Here is a 16,680-nt window from a genome sequence, read left to right on the forward strand (position 1 = left end):
CACTTTGAGTGCTCAGCCAGAATAGAAAAGGAATAAATCAGACATGAAACCAAGTGTGTTCTAGTTTAAGTAAAACAGAATATTCAGTAGGAATTTAAGAAACCAGCCGGCCACGATCCAGAGTGGCTGCAGCATGTTACTGTGAAACAACAATGACTTTTTTTGCATTTTCATTTTATAGATAGATAGATATGTATACCATACCATACATATACTGTATATACATAAACATATGCATCAACATTAACATTCTTGTCTAGTTATCGGATGTATGTAGCTACGGGCTTGTGGTTCATGTTAATTTGCAATGAATTAACACAAAAAAGACCCATTGGGGTCATTCTATGGAACTGACCTGCAGCTGGTGTTGTGATATTTGTGGTTGGAACTTCATGCTTATCTTTTATAAGCTGTGTGTGCACAGAGGCAACACAGCGATGGAAAAGAGGGGAGGGCTGATAAGAATGGAGACCCAAGGGTGGAGGCAAAACTACGACATGGAAACATTACTCTGGGAAGGCATGACTTTAGCTGAACCTGAGGCTGTAGACAGACAAATAAAACCCAGTGATATTTACACTGGGGCAAATGAGGGCAATGTACAAACAAAGAAACTGACGGCCTGTTGCATGCTATAGCTGAATTCTCCGATATTATCGGTTTCATTTAATTTAATTTATGTAAACAAAGAGTGTTTCTCATGATACCTTCAGCGTGAACACTTATGACACCGTAGTTACAACCCCAATTCAAAAAAAAAGAAAAGAAGTTAAGACACAACGTAGATAAAAACAGAACTCAATGGTTTGTAACTCTCACAAAGCCATATTTTGTCTCCACAGTATAACATAAAAATGATTTTAAATATTTAAACTGAGACATTGTATCATTTGATTTAAAATAATGGCTTGTTTTGATTAATGGGAGCAACAAAAGGCCAAAAAGGTAAACGATACTAAAAAGAAACAGTTAGAGGAAGACACAGTGACTGTACTGTTCTCTCTATGTGTTGAACTCCCTGAGCGTGAACATAGATAAACAGCCAGCCAGACTCCTTTTCAAGAGCCAGGAAGGTGAGCGTACTTGCTCCTTTAATGACTTCGAACATAGTGTTGAACTGACATCATTGAACTGGAGTGAAACTAGAAACACATAAAACTAAACTCTTAATGGATTGTCATATAATCAGCAGATAAGTATATTTAGGCACTAACATAGGAGACTACAAGATAAGTATCCTGTAGATATACAATCTGATATTAATACAAAGAACAATAAGCAGGTAGTGGGCAAGTGTACACTTGTATCATTAGCTCAGAAGCTACGACCTATAACTACTGCACTTCAAGGAAGGTACAAAATAATGTCTCAAACACCCTATTACTAATTGTCTAATATACAAAGAACTGACAGAACTTACGACCATCGCTTTCTGAAGGATTATTTTGGATTCAACTCAAAAGATTTCAAAGGTGTAGCCATGCTTTCCCCACTGTTCCTGTCTATGCACATGTCAAAATAAAGGCTTTCCTGTCTATTCGGATGTCAAAATAAAAGCTTCACAATTTTCTGATGTATAACAATAGAAATACAATTTCCTCTTATTTGTCTCATTAGCATGTGAACATATTCAAAACAGAACAGTGACTCGTCAGGTTAACTGACCACAGGTCAGTAAAAGAAGTGAAAAATAAATAAATAACCCTGCATCTAGAAACTGTTCAGATATTTCAGAATAATGTTCGTCAGTGTGAAACTGTGACGACTGTGTCATCGTAAACTGTACGTAATAGCAAAGGATTCTGAGAATGTGGAGAAACCTCCGAGCACAACCATCGAACCTGGAACTGATGCATGTGTGAGCGTTAAGAACAGGCGCGATGGTGTCGTTAAATCACTGAGTGGGCTCAGAAACACCTCCAGTAGTGATGGTCTGTGAACACCAGGTACCACACAAGTGCAGCTTCTGTTGTTCTTTGAATGAAGGTGTGTGAGAAATGAAGGTGTGTTATTCATGTCTGTGATACAAATATGTAACACACACACAGCAGCTGCTTATGACCACTGCTGCTATAACCGTGCAAGTGTAATGATCAGAGCAGGACAGAGCTGATCCACAGGAAATGACATGAGCAGAGCCTTTGAGATAAAACAGAGACGCTTCTTCTTCATACTGTCATAGTTAATATACACCACGTTCCAAATTATTATGCAAATAGTGTTTAAGTGTTATAAAGATTAAATGAGTTGTTTTTCAATTAAACCCATCGATGGAATTGTGTCTCAGGACTCTTTGTATCACTGAAATTAATCTCAGACACCTGTGATCATTAGTTTGACAGGTGAGCCCAATTAAAGGAAAAACTACTAAAGGAGGATGTTCCACATTATTAAGCAGACCAGCATTTTCAAGCAATATGGGAAAGAAAAATGATCTCTGCTGCTGAAAAGAGTGAAATAGTTGAATGTCTTGGACACGTAATGAATACCTCAGATATTTCACGAAAACTTAAGCGTGATCACCATAATGTTAAGAGCTTTGTGGCTGAGTCACAGCACACATGGGTTCGTGCAGATAAAGGCACAATGATGAAGGTTTCTGCCAGACAAATACATCAGATTAAGAGAGCAGCTGCTAAAAGGCCATTACAAAGCAGCAAACAGACATTTGAAGCTGCTGGTGCCTCTGGAGCCCTGTGAACATCAAGCTGTAGGATCCTCCAGAGACTGGCAGTTGTGCATAAACCTTCCACCCCTAACCAATGCTCACAAGCAGAAACAGCTGCAGTGGGCCCAGAACTACATGAAGACTCATTTTCAAACAGTCTTGTTCACTGATGAGTGCAGCGCAACCCTGGATGGTCCAGATGGATGGTTGGCTGCGTCGTCAGCAAGGAGGTGGTGGAGTCATGTTTTGAGCCGGAATCACGGGGAGAGAGCTGGTCGGCCCTTTTAGGGTCCCTGAAGGAGTGAAAATGACCTTTCTGACTGACCACTTTCTTCCATGGTCGAAAGAGAAGAACTGTGCTTTCTGCAACAAAACCATCTTCATGCAAGACAATGCACCATCTCATGCTGCAAGGAACACCTCTGCATCCTTGGCTGCTATCGGCATAACAGGAGAGAAACTCATGGTGTGGCCCCCATTCTTCCCTGACTTCAATCCTATTGAGAATATGAGGGTGGGAGACAGTTCACATCCAAACAGCAGCTCTGGGAGGCTATTCTGACATCCTGCAAAGACATTCAAGCAGAAACTTTCCAAAAACAAGTTCCATGGATGCAAGAATTGTGAAACTGCTTTCAAATAAGGGGTCCTGTGTTAATGTGTAACTTGTAACCTGTTAAGATGTTTTTGATTGAAATAACTTTTGATGTCAGTGAAATTGATCTACTAATGCTGCAAATTCAACAAATGACCATTTTCAATTCTCTACAACCTATAAAATCGTTTGAAACTCTGTGCGTAATAATTTGGAACAGAGCATTGTAAGTTTTTTATTTTTGAAAAACATACTGTTTTCATTGGGAGGTTTGTTCAGTAACATTTGAATTCTACTCTAATGGTTGATGACTCGAAAATTATGCTGACTGCCATTTGAACCGACTATTTAGGAAAAACAGAGAAAAATATCATTTGCATAATAATTTGGAAGGCGGTGTAGTAACCTAACACAGGACGTGTTGATTAATGGCATATTCAAAGTCTCTCCTGACATGCACTGTGCAGTTTGTTAAAATAAGATGATGTTAGTCAGTAAAAAGCCTTTGGCTGGATCCAAACTCACACCAAACCTCAGAGTTATAGATAGAGTGAACTCTGAGTAAATGCAGTCATGACTAAAATTATGAACTGCTGTGTGGATTTGACAAAACGACAGTTGAAACCATATTACAGTCCAGTTCATGCTGTCACAGTGGCTCTGTCTTATATAGCTTTACAGTTTACACCCAAACCACCAACTGAAGATCTTCCTGTAGAGAAAAAATATTTTCACATTTACATTTCATGTATCCCTCCACTCTCTGACCCTTACACTAATTTGTTGTTTAAGCAACACTTAATGAATGAATTTAACTATAGAGTTACAGTGTAGTCGCTTGGCTACATAAGTAATGTTTGAATAAATTAAGACAAATGATGTATTAAATCCAATTAAGTAATCCTCCAAATATATGAAACTAATGCAAGTTTCAACTGAGTATTAAAGCCTGTAGTGTAACTGAGCCACATTCATGAGGCGGCAGTGTTCCACGTGTGTCTATACTTAGAGTGAACGCCTTCTGACACACACGTGCACACACACACACACGTCTGGTTTGCTCTCCTCGTGGGGACATCCCATTGACATAATGCTTACCGTAACCTAACTGTAACCCTGACTCTAAAACCACATTTTGAGTGTGAAAAATGCCTTCAGCCCCGTGGGGACCTGGATTTTAGTCCTCACCAGTATAGTAAGAACCCACACACACACACACACACACACACACACACACACACACACACACACACACACACACACACACGGCACGACTTTTTTCCCCTGTGTTTGTACAAAGCTTTTAAGAGCGCCACCTGCTGGTTACTTATTAAAATGTACAACTGTAGAGAAAATGTTGAAAGCTCTGAAGGTTTTGTCCTTGGACAGAAAGTCAGATTTACTCCATGTGACAGAACGATCGTTTCTCTCTCTCATCTAGCTGCCGAACATGTTTGGGAACATTCGATCAACCGTCCTCTCCCTGATGATTGGCTCCTATGCTTCTTCAGCTGTCACCTTCCCCGGTGTCAAGGTACAGACACACACACTCACACACCTCGTTGAAAGGTGGAAAATCTTTCTTGGCTGAAAGCTAGAAGACATTGCTTGTTAAACTGTAGTAGAAGGGTTGTAAACTGTAGGGAACATGAAAGAAAGCAAAGGGGGCAGAAGGACCAAACAGCTGATGACAGAGAGGACAGTGGACAGGAAACGGGAGTAAAAGAACAGGAAGAAGAAGAAACAAGAGACAACACTGGGAGGAAATAAAAGGGAGGATACTGCCGTGAGATTTCACATTAACAGTAACTAAAGGTCAAGTTTGCAGCATCATGCACACGTTTTACTTTTCCTTTATTCACCTCAACCCTTAAATCTCTTCCCTCATGCTTCTCTGTGTCCTACTCTTCCTCCTCCTCTCCAGGTGATTTATGATCTTGGCGTCTCTTTCCGGGTCATCATGTGGGTCTGGACTGGAATGGCCTGCACTGTGATCCTAAACTGCTTCCTGAACTGGCCCATTGAATCTTTCCCTGCACCCGAAGACATCAGATACACGTCAGTTTTAACAGAATAGACGGATTAACACTGGAAACTGTTAAAAGTAGAACAAAAGTCTAATGATGAGACAGTTGTGATCAGTATGATCACTCCTACAGAGCGTAGTGATCATATCTGAACTATAGCTCCCTGGATTCCCACAGAGGTACCAGTTTGGGGTGATTCCATTCTTCCTGAGAGATTTTGCAATTTCTCCAGGGAAGACACAAAAACCTGACTGCAGGATGCAGAACAGAGAGCGCTGAGAGTCGACAAAAGCTCACAATGGAAAGAGATATGAACACAACACAGAGAACAGAAGAGTGACAACAACACCTAGGACAGCTCTGCACAGACTGATCAGAGGACACAGAGTCATTGCAGTCGGTTAGGCTTTCTATCTGCTCCAATGCTAGAGAGGAGGCTATGCTGCCTTCAGACTAATATAAATATTGACGAGTTTTAGGGAATTGCTCCTCATGTTGTGACTTCATGGCCTTACCTGCTATCTGACCCACTCATGTCAAATCGAAAAAGTCAGCTGTCACGAGATTTCATGATGAACCTTTCCCATGTGTTCTGATTTTTACAGATTCAGTAAAGTGAGCTGTGATTTCGGGCACTTTTTATGAGTATTTCCAAAAGTCTTCAACTTAAAACATCTTTGAGATAGTGGGTATTGCACATTATGACTCTTCCCATTACATTCTGTGTGTTTTTTTCCTCTTAACAGTAAAAGGGTGAAGACAAGTGGGGTTGTGACAGAGGACAGCCTGACCGGGGACAGGAATATCACCCACATGACTGCAATGGAAGACACAATGGGATCCAAACAGACAGTACCTGAGCACACAGACCCCCACAGCACAGCTCAAGGTATTTGTTTTGTTTTTTTGGCTTTAGGTTAAGTTGAGCTTGCTGCCGACACTCTCAGTGATTTTATTCTCAAAAAAATCAAGCTCCCATCTTCCGAGCGGTCATCAATGGCTCCCTTGCCGTTGATGACAGTTAAGTGTTGCCCCGAGTCCAGAATAAACTGATTTAAGTCCAGAAAAACACCGTCAGGGTCTTGTTCACGAGGGGAGAGTCGACCAGTGGTTGACAGACCAATGGTCCAGCATCTGCAGTGATGAAAGTGCTGTACTGACAGTGTTGGGAAAATGGTAAATGGCCTGCATTTGTATAGTGCTTTACTTAGTCCCTGAGGACCCCAAAGCACTTTACACTACATTCACACACTGGTGATGGCAAGCCACACTGTAGCCACAGCTGCCCTGGGGCGCACTGAGGCGAGGCTGCCGAACACTGGCGCCACCGGGCCCTCTGACCACCACCAGCAGGCAAACATGGGGTTAGTATCTTGCCCAAGGATATTTGGCATGCAGTCTGGGATCGAACCACCAATCGTCTGATTAGTGGCTGACCTGCTCTGCCACCTGAGCTACAGCCACCCCTAGGTTTTCTAGTCTTTAAAGACTTTTGTGCACTGTAAACTACCATGAACAGCAAAATGAACCTGCACGGCTCTGAGGTCTGCATCTGCTGAACCAAAGGCTAAATGTACATTCATACATTTTCTCTCTTTGTCTCCTTCTTCAGTTTCTGTGCCGCTCTGTAATTCTGTGTGTTCTCCCATATTCCTGTGGAGTCTTATCACCATGGCGATGACACAGCTGAGGCTCATCTTCTTCATGGGTGCTATGAATAAGATGATGGAGTTCCTAGTCACCCACGGCGACCCCAACCGTAAGAATAATGGTCCATTTTATATTTTTAAAATCTAAATGCTCCATGGTTTATTTCATTAGCCCTGCGACAGACTGGCGACCTGTCCAGGGTGTGCCCCGCCTCTCGCCCCAGCTGGGATAGGCTCCAGCGCCCCCCGCGAATGGATGTTTCTAAACACAAGCAGCCGGAATAGTTTTGGTATTCCTTATGTGGTTTTTAAAAAAACTCTATATCAAGTGTTTAGTGTTCTGCTGGGTGAAAGTTAAGGTTATGGCACAGAATTCACATCATTTTTATTCTCATCAAACTATTTAGTAAACCCTCTCACCACATGAATGCAGGCAATCTGGAAAAGACTACTTTACCATAGTTTCACCATAGGATGAAGGCAATCACTCAGATCTGCAATGAGCTTCCTTGTAAGGTGCACATTGGACCCAAATCATCAAATCAAAGGGAACATGGTTTCAGCGGTTTTTCTTTTATTTGTCACTTGTTTATAGGGCCAAAGTGAGTGTGCTGCTAATGAGAATAATTATTGTTAACCCATCTCTGGTAATCCCTGACCTGCTGCTGTCTCTTTCAGCCTCTGAGGAGCTACAGAAGGAGGTGGAAAAACAAGGTATAAACCGAAACACTCAGTTCTAATGGTGCACACACGATTGCTGTCCACTGAGACTCGACCCAGGACCAAGACCTGTTTGGGTCCTGGCTTAAGATTCAGATTGTTTTTGCTCTGTGGAAGGAACATGTTAGACTTACCATTTCAAACGACTTCAAGAAAGCACCTTGAACAGTGAGTTACACAGATTTCATGGGAACTTCGTGATTCATTTTCTAGAGATCAACCAAATGCAATTTTCTTGGCCAATTCAAAATTCCAACTGTTTTGTAAAATGCCAATACCTGCATTGATCGGCTCTGAGCTCTTGTTCTTGTGCTATGACTACATGCAAGAGTTTAAGTACATATCCTGGGGAGGGAAAAGGGGCAGCGGCCTGGGTGGAGGTACACAGAGTCACTATAATGAGAAGACACAGGCAGTCAGTGGCAGTCTAGTGAATCACACCCGGTGATTAAACTATGATGGTTATGGCTTACGTGTTGCAGGGGCAGGCGTCAGGCAAGGAGGGTGTCTAGGGGGTCTGGGTGAGGAGTGGTCAAGAGAGAGTCCAGAATATACTTGGAGCAACGGCCCTGGCAGGGGGGCAGGTAGGTGAAAGGCCACGATGAAGGGAGGGCAACCTGATAGCAGAAAACCAGCGTCCAGACAGAGATGCGTGTTTTTTCTGCTTGTGAAGTGTGACGGGTACTATGACAGAGAGAAAACACAGTGAGTAGAAATGCAAAAGATAAGGAATCTCACACGAGCTTGGCGGCCACGACTGACGCGAGTTAGCTGAAGATCTGGCAAAGGTCTGTTGTGAGTGCTGGTCTTAAATGCTGGTGACTTGATTGCAGTGAGCTGTGAAGGCTGATTGGAGTCTCCGCCTGAAGGTGGAGCCCAGCAGAGTGGAAAAACCCCGCACTCACCTGGACCATGACAGTTGGTTTTAGCCAGTTTGTCTTTCTTAGCTTCTTTAAAATGTTCAGCTGGTGATTTAAGTGTGTGATGTCTAGTTACAAACTTTTTGTGGTAGTCCACCTGCAGTTTACTGTGGTGAGCTGTGTCTTCCCTCCCAGTGTTAGCATGTGGCATTATTGCATGTCCACGTGTTGCACGTGCATGAAATGCACTGGCATGTAATCGGCAGTGTTGGGCAAGTTACTTCGAAAAAGTAATTAACTATAGTTACTAGTTACTTCTTCAAAAAAGTAACTGAGTTACAAGATTTTAAAAGTAATTAATTACTTGAAAAGTAACTATTGCGTTACTTTAAAAAAAAAAGTTTAACCCTCTGGGGTCCAGGGTATAATTGGCCATTTTTAACTACTTTTGATGTTTCTTCCACATTTCACCTTTAAAAACTATTTGCTTTGCCTTGTTTGGTGTCATTCTTTTCAGCACAACCTCACGTGTCTGAATTTACAGTTATGTTTTCATGTTGACATACTTTATTAACACAATTGATCTAAAATCAGACAAAAAAAATAAAATCTGAGTAGAAAGTTATATCTTTTACTGTAACAACCACAAACATGTTTATTGAATCATATTTCATAACTTTAAATGCAAATATAAATTATCAATTTTAAAATCATATGCACAAGTTTTGCAAACAACAAAGTTATTTGCATCCATTTACCTTTTACCCTTTTTTAAAATAACCATTTCAAACTATTTACAGAACAATCAGCTGTTCTTCAATAAGATGCCACAAATTATTTGTGCCACTCCAAATATTTCTGTCCACTATAAAGGAGAAGATCACAGCCTGATACCTGCAGGTCTGACAGCAGCAGGTGTATCACTCCTGTTTCTACCTGGAGACAGCAGTCACCTCATTGTTCTGACACACAACACAAAACACAACACTACACACTAACTACACAAGACAACACATGAACTACACACTCCAAACACGCTAAACGTCACAAATCTCTCACATCTCAAAACTCGCTCTCTTTTTCTGCTCTCTCTCTCTCTCTCTTTTTCTGCTCTCTCTCTCTCTCTCTCTCTCTCTCTCTCTCTCTGTCACTCCTAAATCTTCCCCCTCTTCCTAAACAACCAAATGTCATGTTGCCATATCATTTTTTGATTGGTCGACATGGTGCATTTTTCCACCAACACGAACGGGCTGATTATGGTTTGATTTTTTATGTTTTGCTCATAAGCAGAGAGTGCTTGCTGTGCTGTCCTTAGACAGTAAACATGAAACTATTGAGGAAAAACACGTGTATATATTGTTTATCATGACTCTGGTTTTATGTGGCCTATCAGCACAATTTAAAAACTGGCACCTTGTTGCTTTGTCTTTAAGTGGTCATGTGATTGGCTTACCATGACTACTTTATTCTTCCTCAGTCAAACAGCAGCACTCATGCCATTGTTTTGCTCCTTAGCTCCAGGTGTTGTGCCAAAAAGTGATCGTCGGGCAGAAAGTGATTGCCGTCCGCGGGAGCGCGCAGCTGCTTAAAGCTGTAGCGCCCAGATTACTTACAGCTACTTCCTGCAGCTGATATAAGATGCTGTAAGCTGAACACAGCTTCAACCGTCTGTTTGTTGAAAAATAGTAACGCGACCGCATTTTCTTGTTAGTAACGGTAACGGTGTTGTAACGATAGGAATAGTAATTAGTTAGATTACTCGTTACTGAAAAAAGTAACGCCGTTACTTGTAACGCCGTTATTCCCATCACTGGTAATCGGACATGTGGGAAGCTGACATGCCGGTTACCTGTCTATGTCGAGAGCACTGACAGGCCCTGTCCAGTCAATGAAAGCGTCTGCAACATTTAAAGATATTACAGGATGACATCCTATTGGCCCACAATGTTTGTTAGACTGGAATAAAAGCTGTAGTACTAGTGGTAAAGAAAAGTAATACAGCTCAGAGATATGGCTTGTGCCAAAGATTTAATGTTAACGTATTGTTGATGGATTTTATTGTATAGGTTCAAGTTGTGTCTAGCCATGGGGCAAATGATATTACCCATGTAAATCACTTTTTTATTGACTCTCCCTCTCTATAAATGTCCTCTCCAGTTGGATTCTACTCATCTATCTTCGGTACGATGCAGCTGCTGTGTCTACTGACCTGTCCATTGATTGGCTACATCATGGACTGGAGGATGAAGGACTGTGAAGAGGAAACTCCAAACACACAAACAGACAATTGGTATGAAAAGTGTTCAGGATAAGATACTACAGACAGACACATAGGCCGGTGTTTAGTACATAGGATGGGTTTAATGTTAACCCTAATTTGAACTTGGATTGCTATATAAAAGAGGAGAAGCCTGGTGGTGTCACTAACATCACAGTGTACCTCTGCATCTTGATTTCACCTCGTTCTAACTTTTTGTGTAGCCATGAGCCTCTTTTGACATTTGAACTTTGTCCTTCTCAGCCAACTGAATGCCTCAAAGAGAAACAGAAAGATCCAGAAACTCACTAATGCCATGAGAGCTTTCATCTTCACCAACCTCCTGTTGGTCACCTTTGGCATCACATCCCTGATAGACAACTTGCCCTTACAGGTTAGCAAAATACTGAGCTTCAGAAGTCCTCACTGACACATCCGAGTATCACTTTTAACATCTGACTTTGCTTCTCTGATAGATGGTGTCATTCATTCTGCATACCATAGTAAGAGGATTTGTTCACTCCTGCTGTGGAGGTCTCTATGCTGCTGTGTGGGTAACAACAGGGCTTTTACTAAGCTACAGTATTTATATATTAACATATGTAATGTGAGAGATTTTGCTTACACTTAGAAACCCTGTAAGGAAGGCATGGGCAAAGAAATCAGAGTTTTAGATTTGAAATATAAAAATATTGATTTTCATTTTTGTGGACTTGGAGAAGGCATTCGACCGTGTCCCTCGGGGTGTCCTGTGGGAGGTACTGCGGGAGTATGGGGTGTCTGGCCCATTGCTACGGGCCATTCGATCCCTATACAAGCGTTGCAAGAGCTTGGTTCACATTGCCAGCAATAAGTTGGACTCGTTCCCGGTGGGTGATGGGCTCCGCCAGTGCTGCCCTTTGTCACCAATTCTGTTCATAATTTTTAAGGACAGGATTTCTAGGCGCAGCCAAATGGCGGAGGGCTTTCACTTCGGTGGCCTCAGAATTTCATCTCTGCTTTTCGCGGATGATGTGGTTCTGTTGGCTTCATCGGGTGATGGCCTCCAGCTCGCACTGGAACGGTTCGCAGGTGAGTGTGAAGCAGCGGGAATGAGGATCAGCACCTCCAAATCTGAGGCCATGGTTCTCAGCCGGAAAAGGGTGGAGTGCCCACTCCGGGTCGGGGATGAGTTCCTGCCCCAAGTGGAGGAGTTTAAGTATCTCGGGGTCTTGTTCGCGAGTTATGGGAGAAGGGATCCGGAGATCGACAGACGGATTGGTGCTGCGGCCGCAGTGATGCGGACGCTGCACCGGTCCGTCGTGGTGAAGAGGGAGCTGAGTGTAAAAGCGAAGCTCTCAATTTACCGGTCGATCTACGTCCCTACCCTCACCTATGGCCATGAGCTGTCGGTAGTGACCGAAAGAACGAGATCGCGGATACAAGCGGCGGAAATGAGCTTCCTCCGAAGGGTGGCTGGCCTCTCCCTTAGAGATAGGGTGAGAAGTTCAGCCATTCGGGATGGGCTCAGAGTAGAGCCGCTGCTCCTCCACATCGAAAGGAGCCAGCTGAGGTGGTTCAGACATCTGACAAGGATGCCTCCTGTTTGTCTCCTGGGTGAGGTGTTCCGGGCATGTCCCACCAGGAGGAGGCCCCGGGGCAGACCCAGGACACGCTGGAGAGATTATATCTCTCGGCTGGCCTGGGAACGCCTTGGTGTTCCCCCGGATAAGCTGGAGGAGGTGGCTGGGGAGAGGGAGGTCTGGGCTTCTCTGCTTAGGCTGCTGCCCCCGCGACCCGGCCCCGGATAAAGCGGAAGAAGATGGATGGATGGATGATTTTCAGCCCTAACATGGGGCCCTGTGCCCTCATATAGACGGTACATATGTATGTGTAAAATGACCACACAAGCAGCTGAACTTTGTTTTATATTGTTAAACTGCATCGCCAAGTGCTGTGACAAGTATTTGGATAGTAAAAGACAAATGCTTTTCCATCAAAACATACTTAAAATGCCAAAACTTTCCAGGGTTTATGGTTGAGATAGGCTGTAGCCATCCCCCAACCCTGAAACTCAAAAGCAGTTTTTTTGTTTGTTTTTTTTTTTTAATTCAAAGTATTTTTATTGAGTATTTGTGGATATAGTTTACAAAGAAAAAAAGATGACGGAAAACACAAACTGTTTACAATAAATACAAAACAGAACTTCTCATGTTGGAACATTGTTCTCCTCTCTTATTATTAACCAAACAAGCAAAGAGAAGAAAAAAAACAGGAAAAAAAACAAAAAGAGAGAAAAAAAACAAAATAACAAAAGCCACAACCCGGGAGGGATTATGATACCAACTAACCCTTTCCATAAGAACCACACAGAAGTTAGCTACAACATCACTAAACTTCACGTTCCCGTTGACACAGACAGACATCAGACCACTATGGAGAAGCAAATCCGTTAGTCAGCTGGCACATCCTTAAGTTGAAGTTTAGAGAAGAAAGAGACCCCAAATTTTAAAAGCAGTTTAAAAAAAATGGATAACTACATGACCGTATGATTGTGAAAAGGGCCAGAGTTCATGAGCTCTGAGCTCTGTCTGTAATACATTAATACACGAGAGTCCCTTGGGTTGGGTTTGGTGTACTTTAACAGTAATTTACAGTTTTTGCCCGTTGCTTGAACACATTTTGCAAAACTTCGCTCACTGTGCCAAAACTCTAAACACAAGTAAACATGACACAACACTGGGAAATATACCATTCACATCTGTGCCAAATTGAAACTCTGCTATCAAAACCTAACATTCCTTTGTCAAAATGTAACTCTGTTGACAAAATGACACATACTTGAATCATATGCAAACACTTTCAGATCAGGGGGAACACACTAGTCCACTTTATATAAAACACTGCAGTCTTTGATTGTCATTGTTTATTCAGAAGGCATATTTGCAGGAGACACATTTTCAAACAACCAAAAAAGCAAAGAGGCCTACTCAATATTGTACATTGCAGCACTGTACATTGCAGTACCATGAATTCAGATAAAGCAAAAAAAAAAAACATAATACAGTAATAGAAAAAACACTATACTGTAAACACAAAAAATCATGACAATTGTGCATACGTGGGCTCATGGATCCCGCCGTCTGTTGGGGTCTGGCCACAGGACCTCATCGACATCGCAAGCAATGTCTTCTCCCGCTAGGCACCGGGGAAAATATCCCCTTGCATGTCGAAACCATCCATGGATTGCTGTCACCTGAATGTCGCCGCAGGCCTGTTCCATTGCCTGCAGAAGAGGCATGCGGGCATGTGGTTGGCGGTCATATACACGCCATCTCCAAGCCGAAAAAAATTCCTTTATAGGGTTTAAAAATGGTGAGTAAGGGGGCAAGTATACCACTTCAAGTTGATTGTGGTTGGAGAACCAGGCCTGGACCAGAGCACCCCTGGGACGTGCACAATTGCCCTTTGGTCAATTACATTACGACCCCGTCGTCTTGTTTTGCACAGGTCGAATCCAGCTTCATCAATGAAAAGGAATTCATGAGGCTGTGCAGCTCCATCCATGGCCAAGATTCTCTGTAAAAAAAAAGAGAACATATTACTGTACTACAGTGCTACACATACAGAACCCTCACCCCATCACACAGGTACCTGTGTAGCTCTCAGAATGGATCCATGTGGTACTGATATGGTACATATTCAGCTGCCACTGGATTTCACCAATACTGTATTGTAAATGTAAAGGACAGTTACACTTACCCGTACATATTCAGCTCGAAGTCCTTTGACCCTGTCACTGTTCCTCTCAAATGGGACTCTGTAGAGCTGCTTCATGGTGATGCTGTGTTTTCCCAAGATGCGTCTGATGGTGGTGATGCTCACATGGTTTATGTTGTTGAACACTTGCCTGTCTGCAAGTATTGTCTTTCGTGGCTGGTGGAGACGGATGGCATTGTCTGCCCTCACTAGGTCCACAACGGCAAGTTCCTGCTGTTGTGTGAGCAGGCGTTGGCGTCCTCCCCCAGAAGGTCTTCGAGTCATTCTAGAGACATACTACCACATGTTGTCATCGGTTTGCTTATTTTTCTTACAGTACTTTACTGTATATACTGTATCATCTACTGTACAACACTGTACTTCAATATAAGTAATCATGGTATGTTTCACAGAAACTACCACTTTGGCTGCAAAAGGAGCATTAGCACCCTGCAATACCCTGTACACTTGATATGGTAATGTGATATATAAAAACCATCTGAGTAGAGTAGAAGGTAGAGAGGTGAAGACATACCTGTTTTCTAGTCGGCATGTTCTTATTACAGATGCCACTGTGAAGCGGCTTAGATGTGGGTGGACTCTCTGCCCAGCTTCCCTCATAGTCAGGCCATGGTTGATGACATGGTCCACCAAAGTTGCTCTTATATCATCAGAAATATGGGTCTGTGCATGGCCTCTTCGACCTCCTCCTCCTCCTCCTCTTCCTCTTGCTCTCCCTCCATCCATGCTTGCAAAGTTCTTGAAATGGCTAAACTGAGCGCTTTTTGTAGTTGGCTAATTGGTGTTCAGTTTTGCAAGTAAGTGCCTTCAGGTGTGTATTTGAGTGGTTGCAATTACCCGATGTGTTTTGTATTTTGGATACATGTGTTTTCCAAATGGCACCCTGAAGTTTTATTTTTGAACGAAGTGTCTTATGTATGGAATAGAGTGTAGTCTGCAGGACCATGTGTGTTGCATAAAGGAGTAAGTGTGTTGCATAATTGCAACTAGAGTGCACAGCAGCGCTTTTGTTTAAGGTATGGGTACATGTGTTTGGGGTATGGTAACAAAAGCTTCAAGTTGTGTTACTTTAGTCTAAGCATGGGTTTATAGTGTTCAAGCAGCGGGCGAAAACTGTAAGAATGAATGAATACAAATGAACGAGAAAAAAAAGCTCGTCTACCTCTCTTTCTAGATATCCAGCCAACCACTTCGGGACACTGACAGGTATGCAGTCAATGATCAGTGCTGCGTTCGCCCTGCTTCAACAACCGCTGTTCATATTGATGGTGGGACCCCTCAGTGGAAATCCTTACTGGGTAGGACACGTGCACACCGAGAGGAGTTTTTCAACAACGGGTTTTAGAAGAGCTTTGGTTTGAAACATGTACCGACACTGTCTCCTTACCACAGATCAATCTGGGCCTTCTCATCTTCTCCCTTGCTGGCTTCCTGTTGCCAGGCTACCTGTTCTATCACCGGAGAAACCTGATCAGGGCAAAGGCAGAACACGATAGGACAGCTGCCGGCCAATCGAAGACTGAAAATGTTGCTCTAACCCAGTCATTTGGTGGAACTGCTAAGACCCTAGCCAATGGGGATGCAGCTAATGAACTCATACCAAATGGTGTTTAAGATGAAATGAATAACTTAGTAAATAGTTTGCTCATTTTTGAGGATATAAATCAAACTTGATTATGAAAAGGACAACACACACAAACCAAAGAAAACATATATTTTAAAAAATAACATCCTGCGTTGCTCCGTGAGTGAGAATAAGAGTTGGCTGTGACAAACGGCTTGTTCAGAAGAGCTTCAATCCCCATATGACCCTGGAAATATGTGGGAAACATCCTGTATCCTTTCATCCTGTTCACCACATGCAGCAGTTTTATTAGAACATTTCCAGCTGTAGTTTAAACTGTGACAGTGGTCTGTGGGCTTGTGCTTAAGAGCAATGCAAGTGTAGAAATTCAAGCAAGCGTGCAGATATGATATGCTTATTACACAAGTTATGAGCTTGTTTGGTTTGTTTAAATAGTCTAGTTATTTAAAGTGGGTTTAAAGTCACTTATTTCCTGGTAACTGAGGACAATTATGGACAATATTGTTACGATCTTGAGAAAATTATTTATGTTAATGGTAATATGGAAAAAGAACTGTTGA

The 16,680-nt window shown here is 42.5% G+C and overlaps 1 protein-coding gene across 1 annotated transcript in view; it reads left to right on the top strand.

Annotated features, from left to right (window-relative positions):
- Window positions 1–16,149, top strand: part of slc43a1b (solute carrier family 43 member 1b) — a 20,518-nt gene extending 4,369 nt beyond the window's left edge. Inside the window, exons 5-14 of the mRNA XM_063475564.1 lie at window positions 4,705–4,797; window positions 5,188–5,321; window positions 6,037–6,179; window positions 6,903–7,049; window positions 7,618–7,653; window positions 10,677–10,809; window positions 11,041–11,170; window positions 11,253–11,326; window positions 15,710–15,833; window positions 15,928–16,149. Of these exons, the coding sequence (XP_063331634.1) occupies window positions 4,705–4,797; window positions 5,188–5,321; window positions 6,037–6,179; window positions 6,903–7,049; window positions 7,618–7,653; window positions 10,677–10,809; window positions 11,041–11,170; window positions 11,253–11,326; window positions 15,710–15,833; window positions 15,928–16,149 (1,236 nt within the window). The remainder of the gene's footprint in view (window positions 1–4,704; window positions 4,798–5,187; window positions 5,322–6,036; window positions 6,180–6,902; window positions 7,050–7,617; window positions 7,654–10,676; window positions 10,810–11,040; window positions 11,171–11,252; window positions 11,327–15,709; window positions 15,834–15,927) is intronic.
- The last annotated feature ends 531 nt before the right edge of the window (window positions 16,150–16,680 follow it).

Source organism: Pelmatolapia mariae, linkage group LG6 (genome assembly GCF_036321145.2).
Source record: "Pelmatolapia mariae isolate MD_Pm_ZW linkage group LG6, Pm_UMD_F_2, whole genome shotgun sequence".
Lineage (NCBI taxonomy): Eukaryota > Metazoa > Chordata > Actinopteri > Cichliformes > Cichlidae > Pelmatolapia > Pelmatolapia mariae.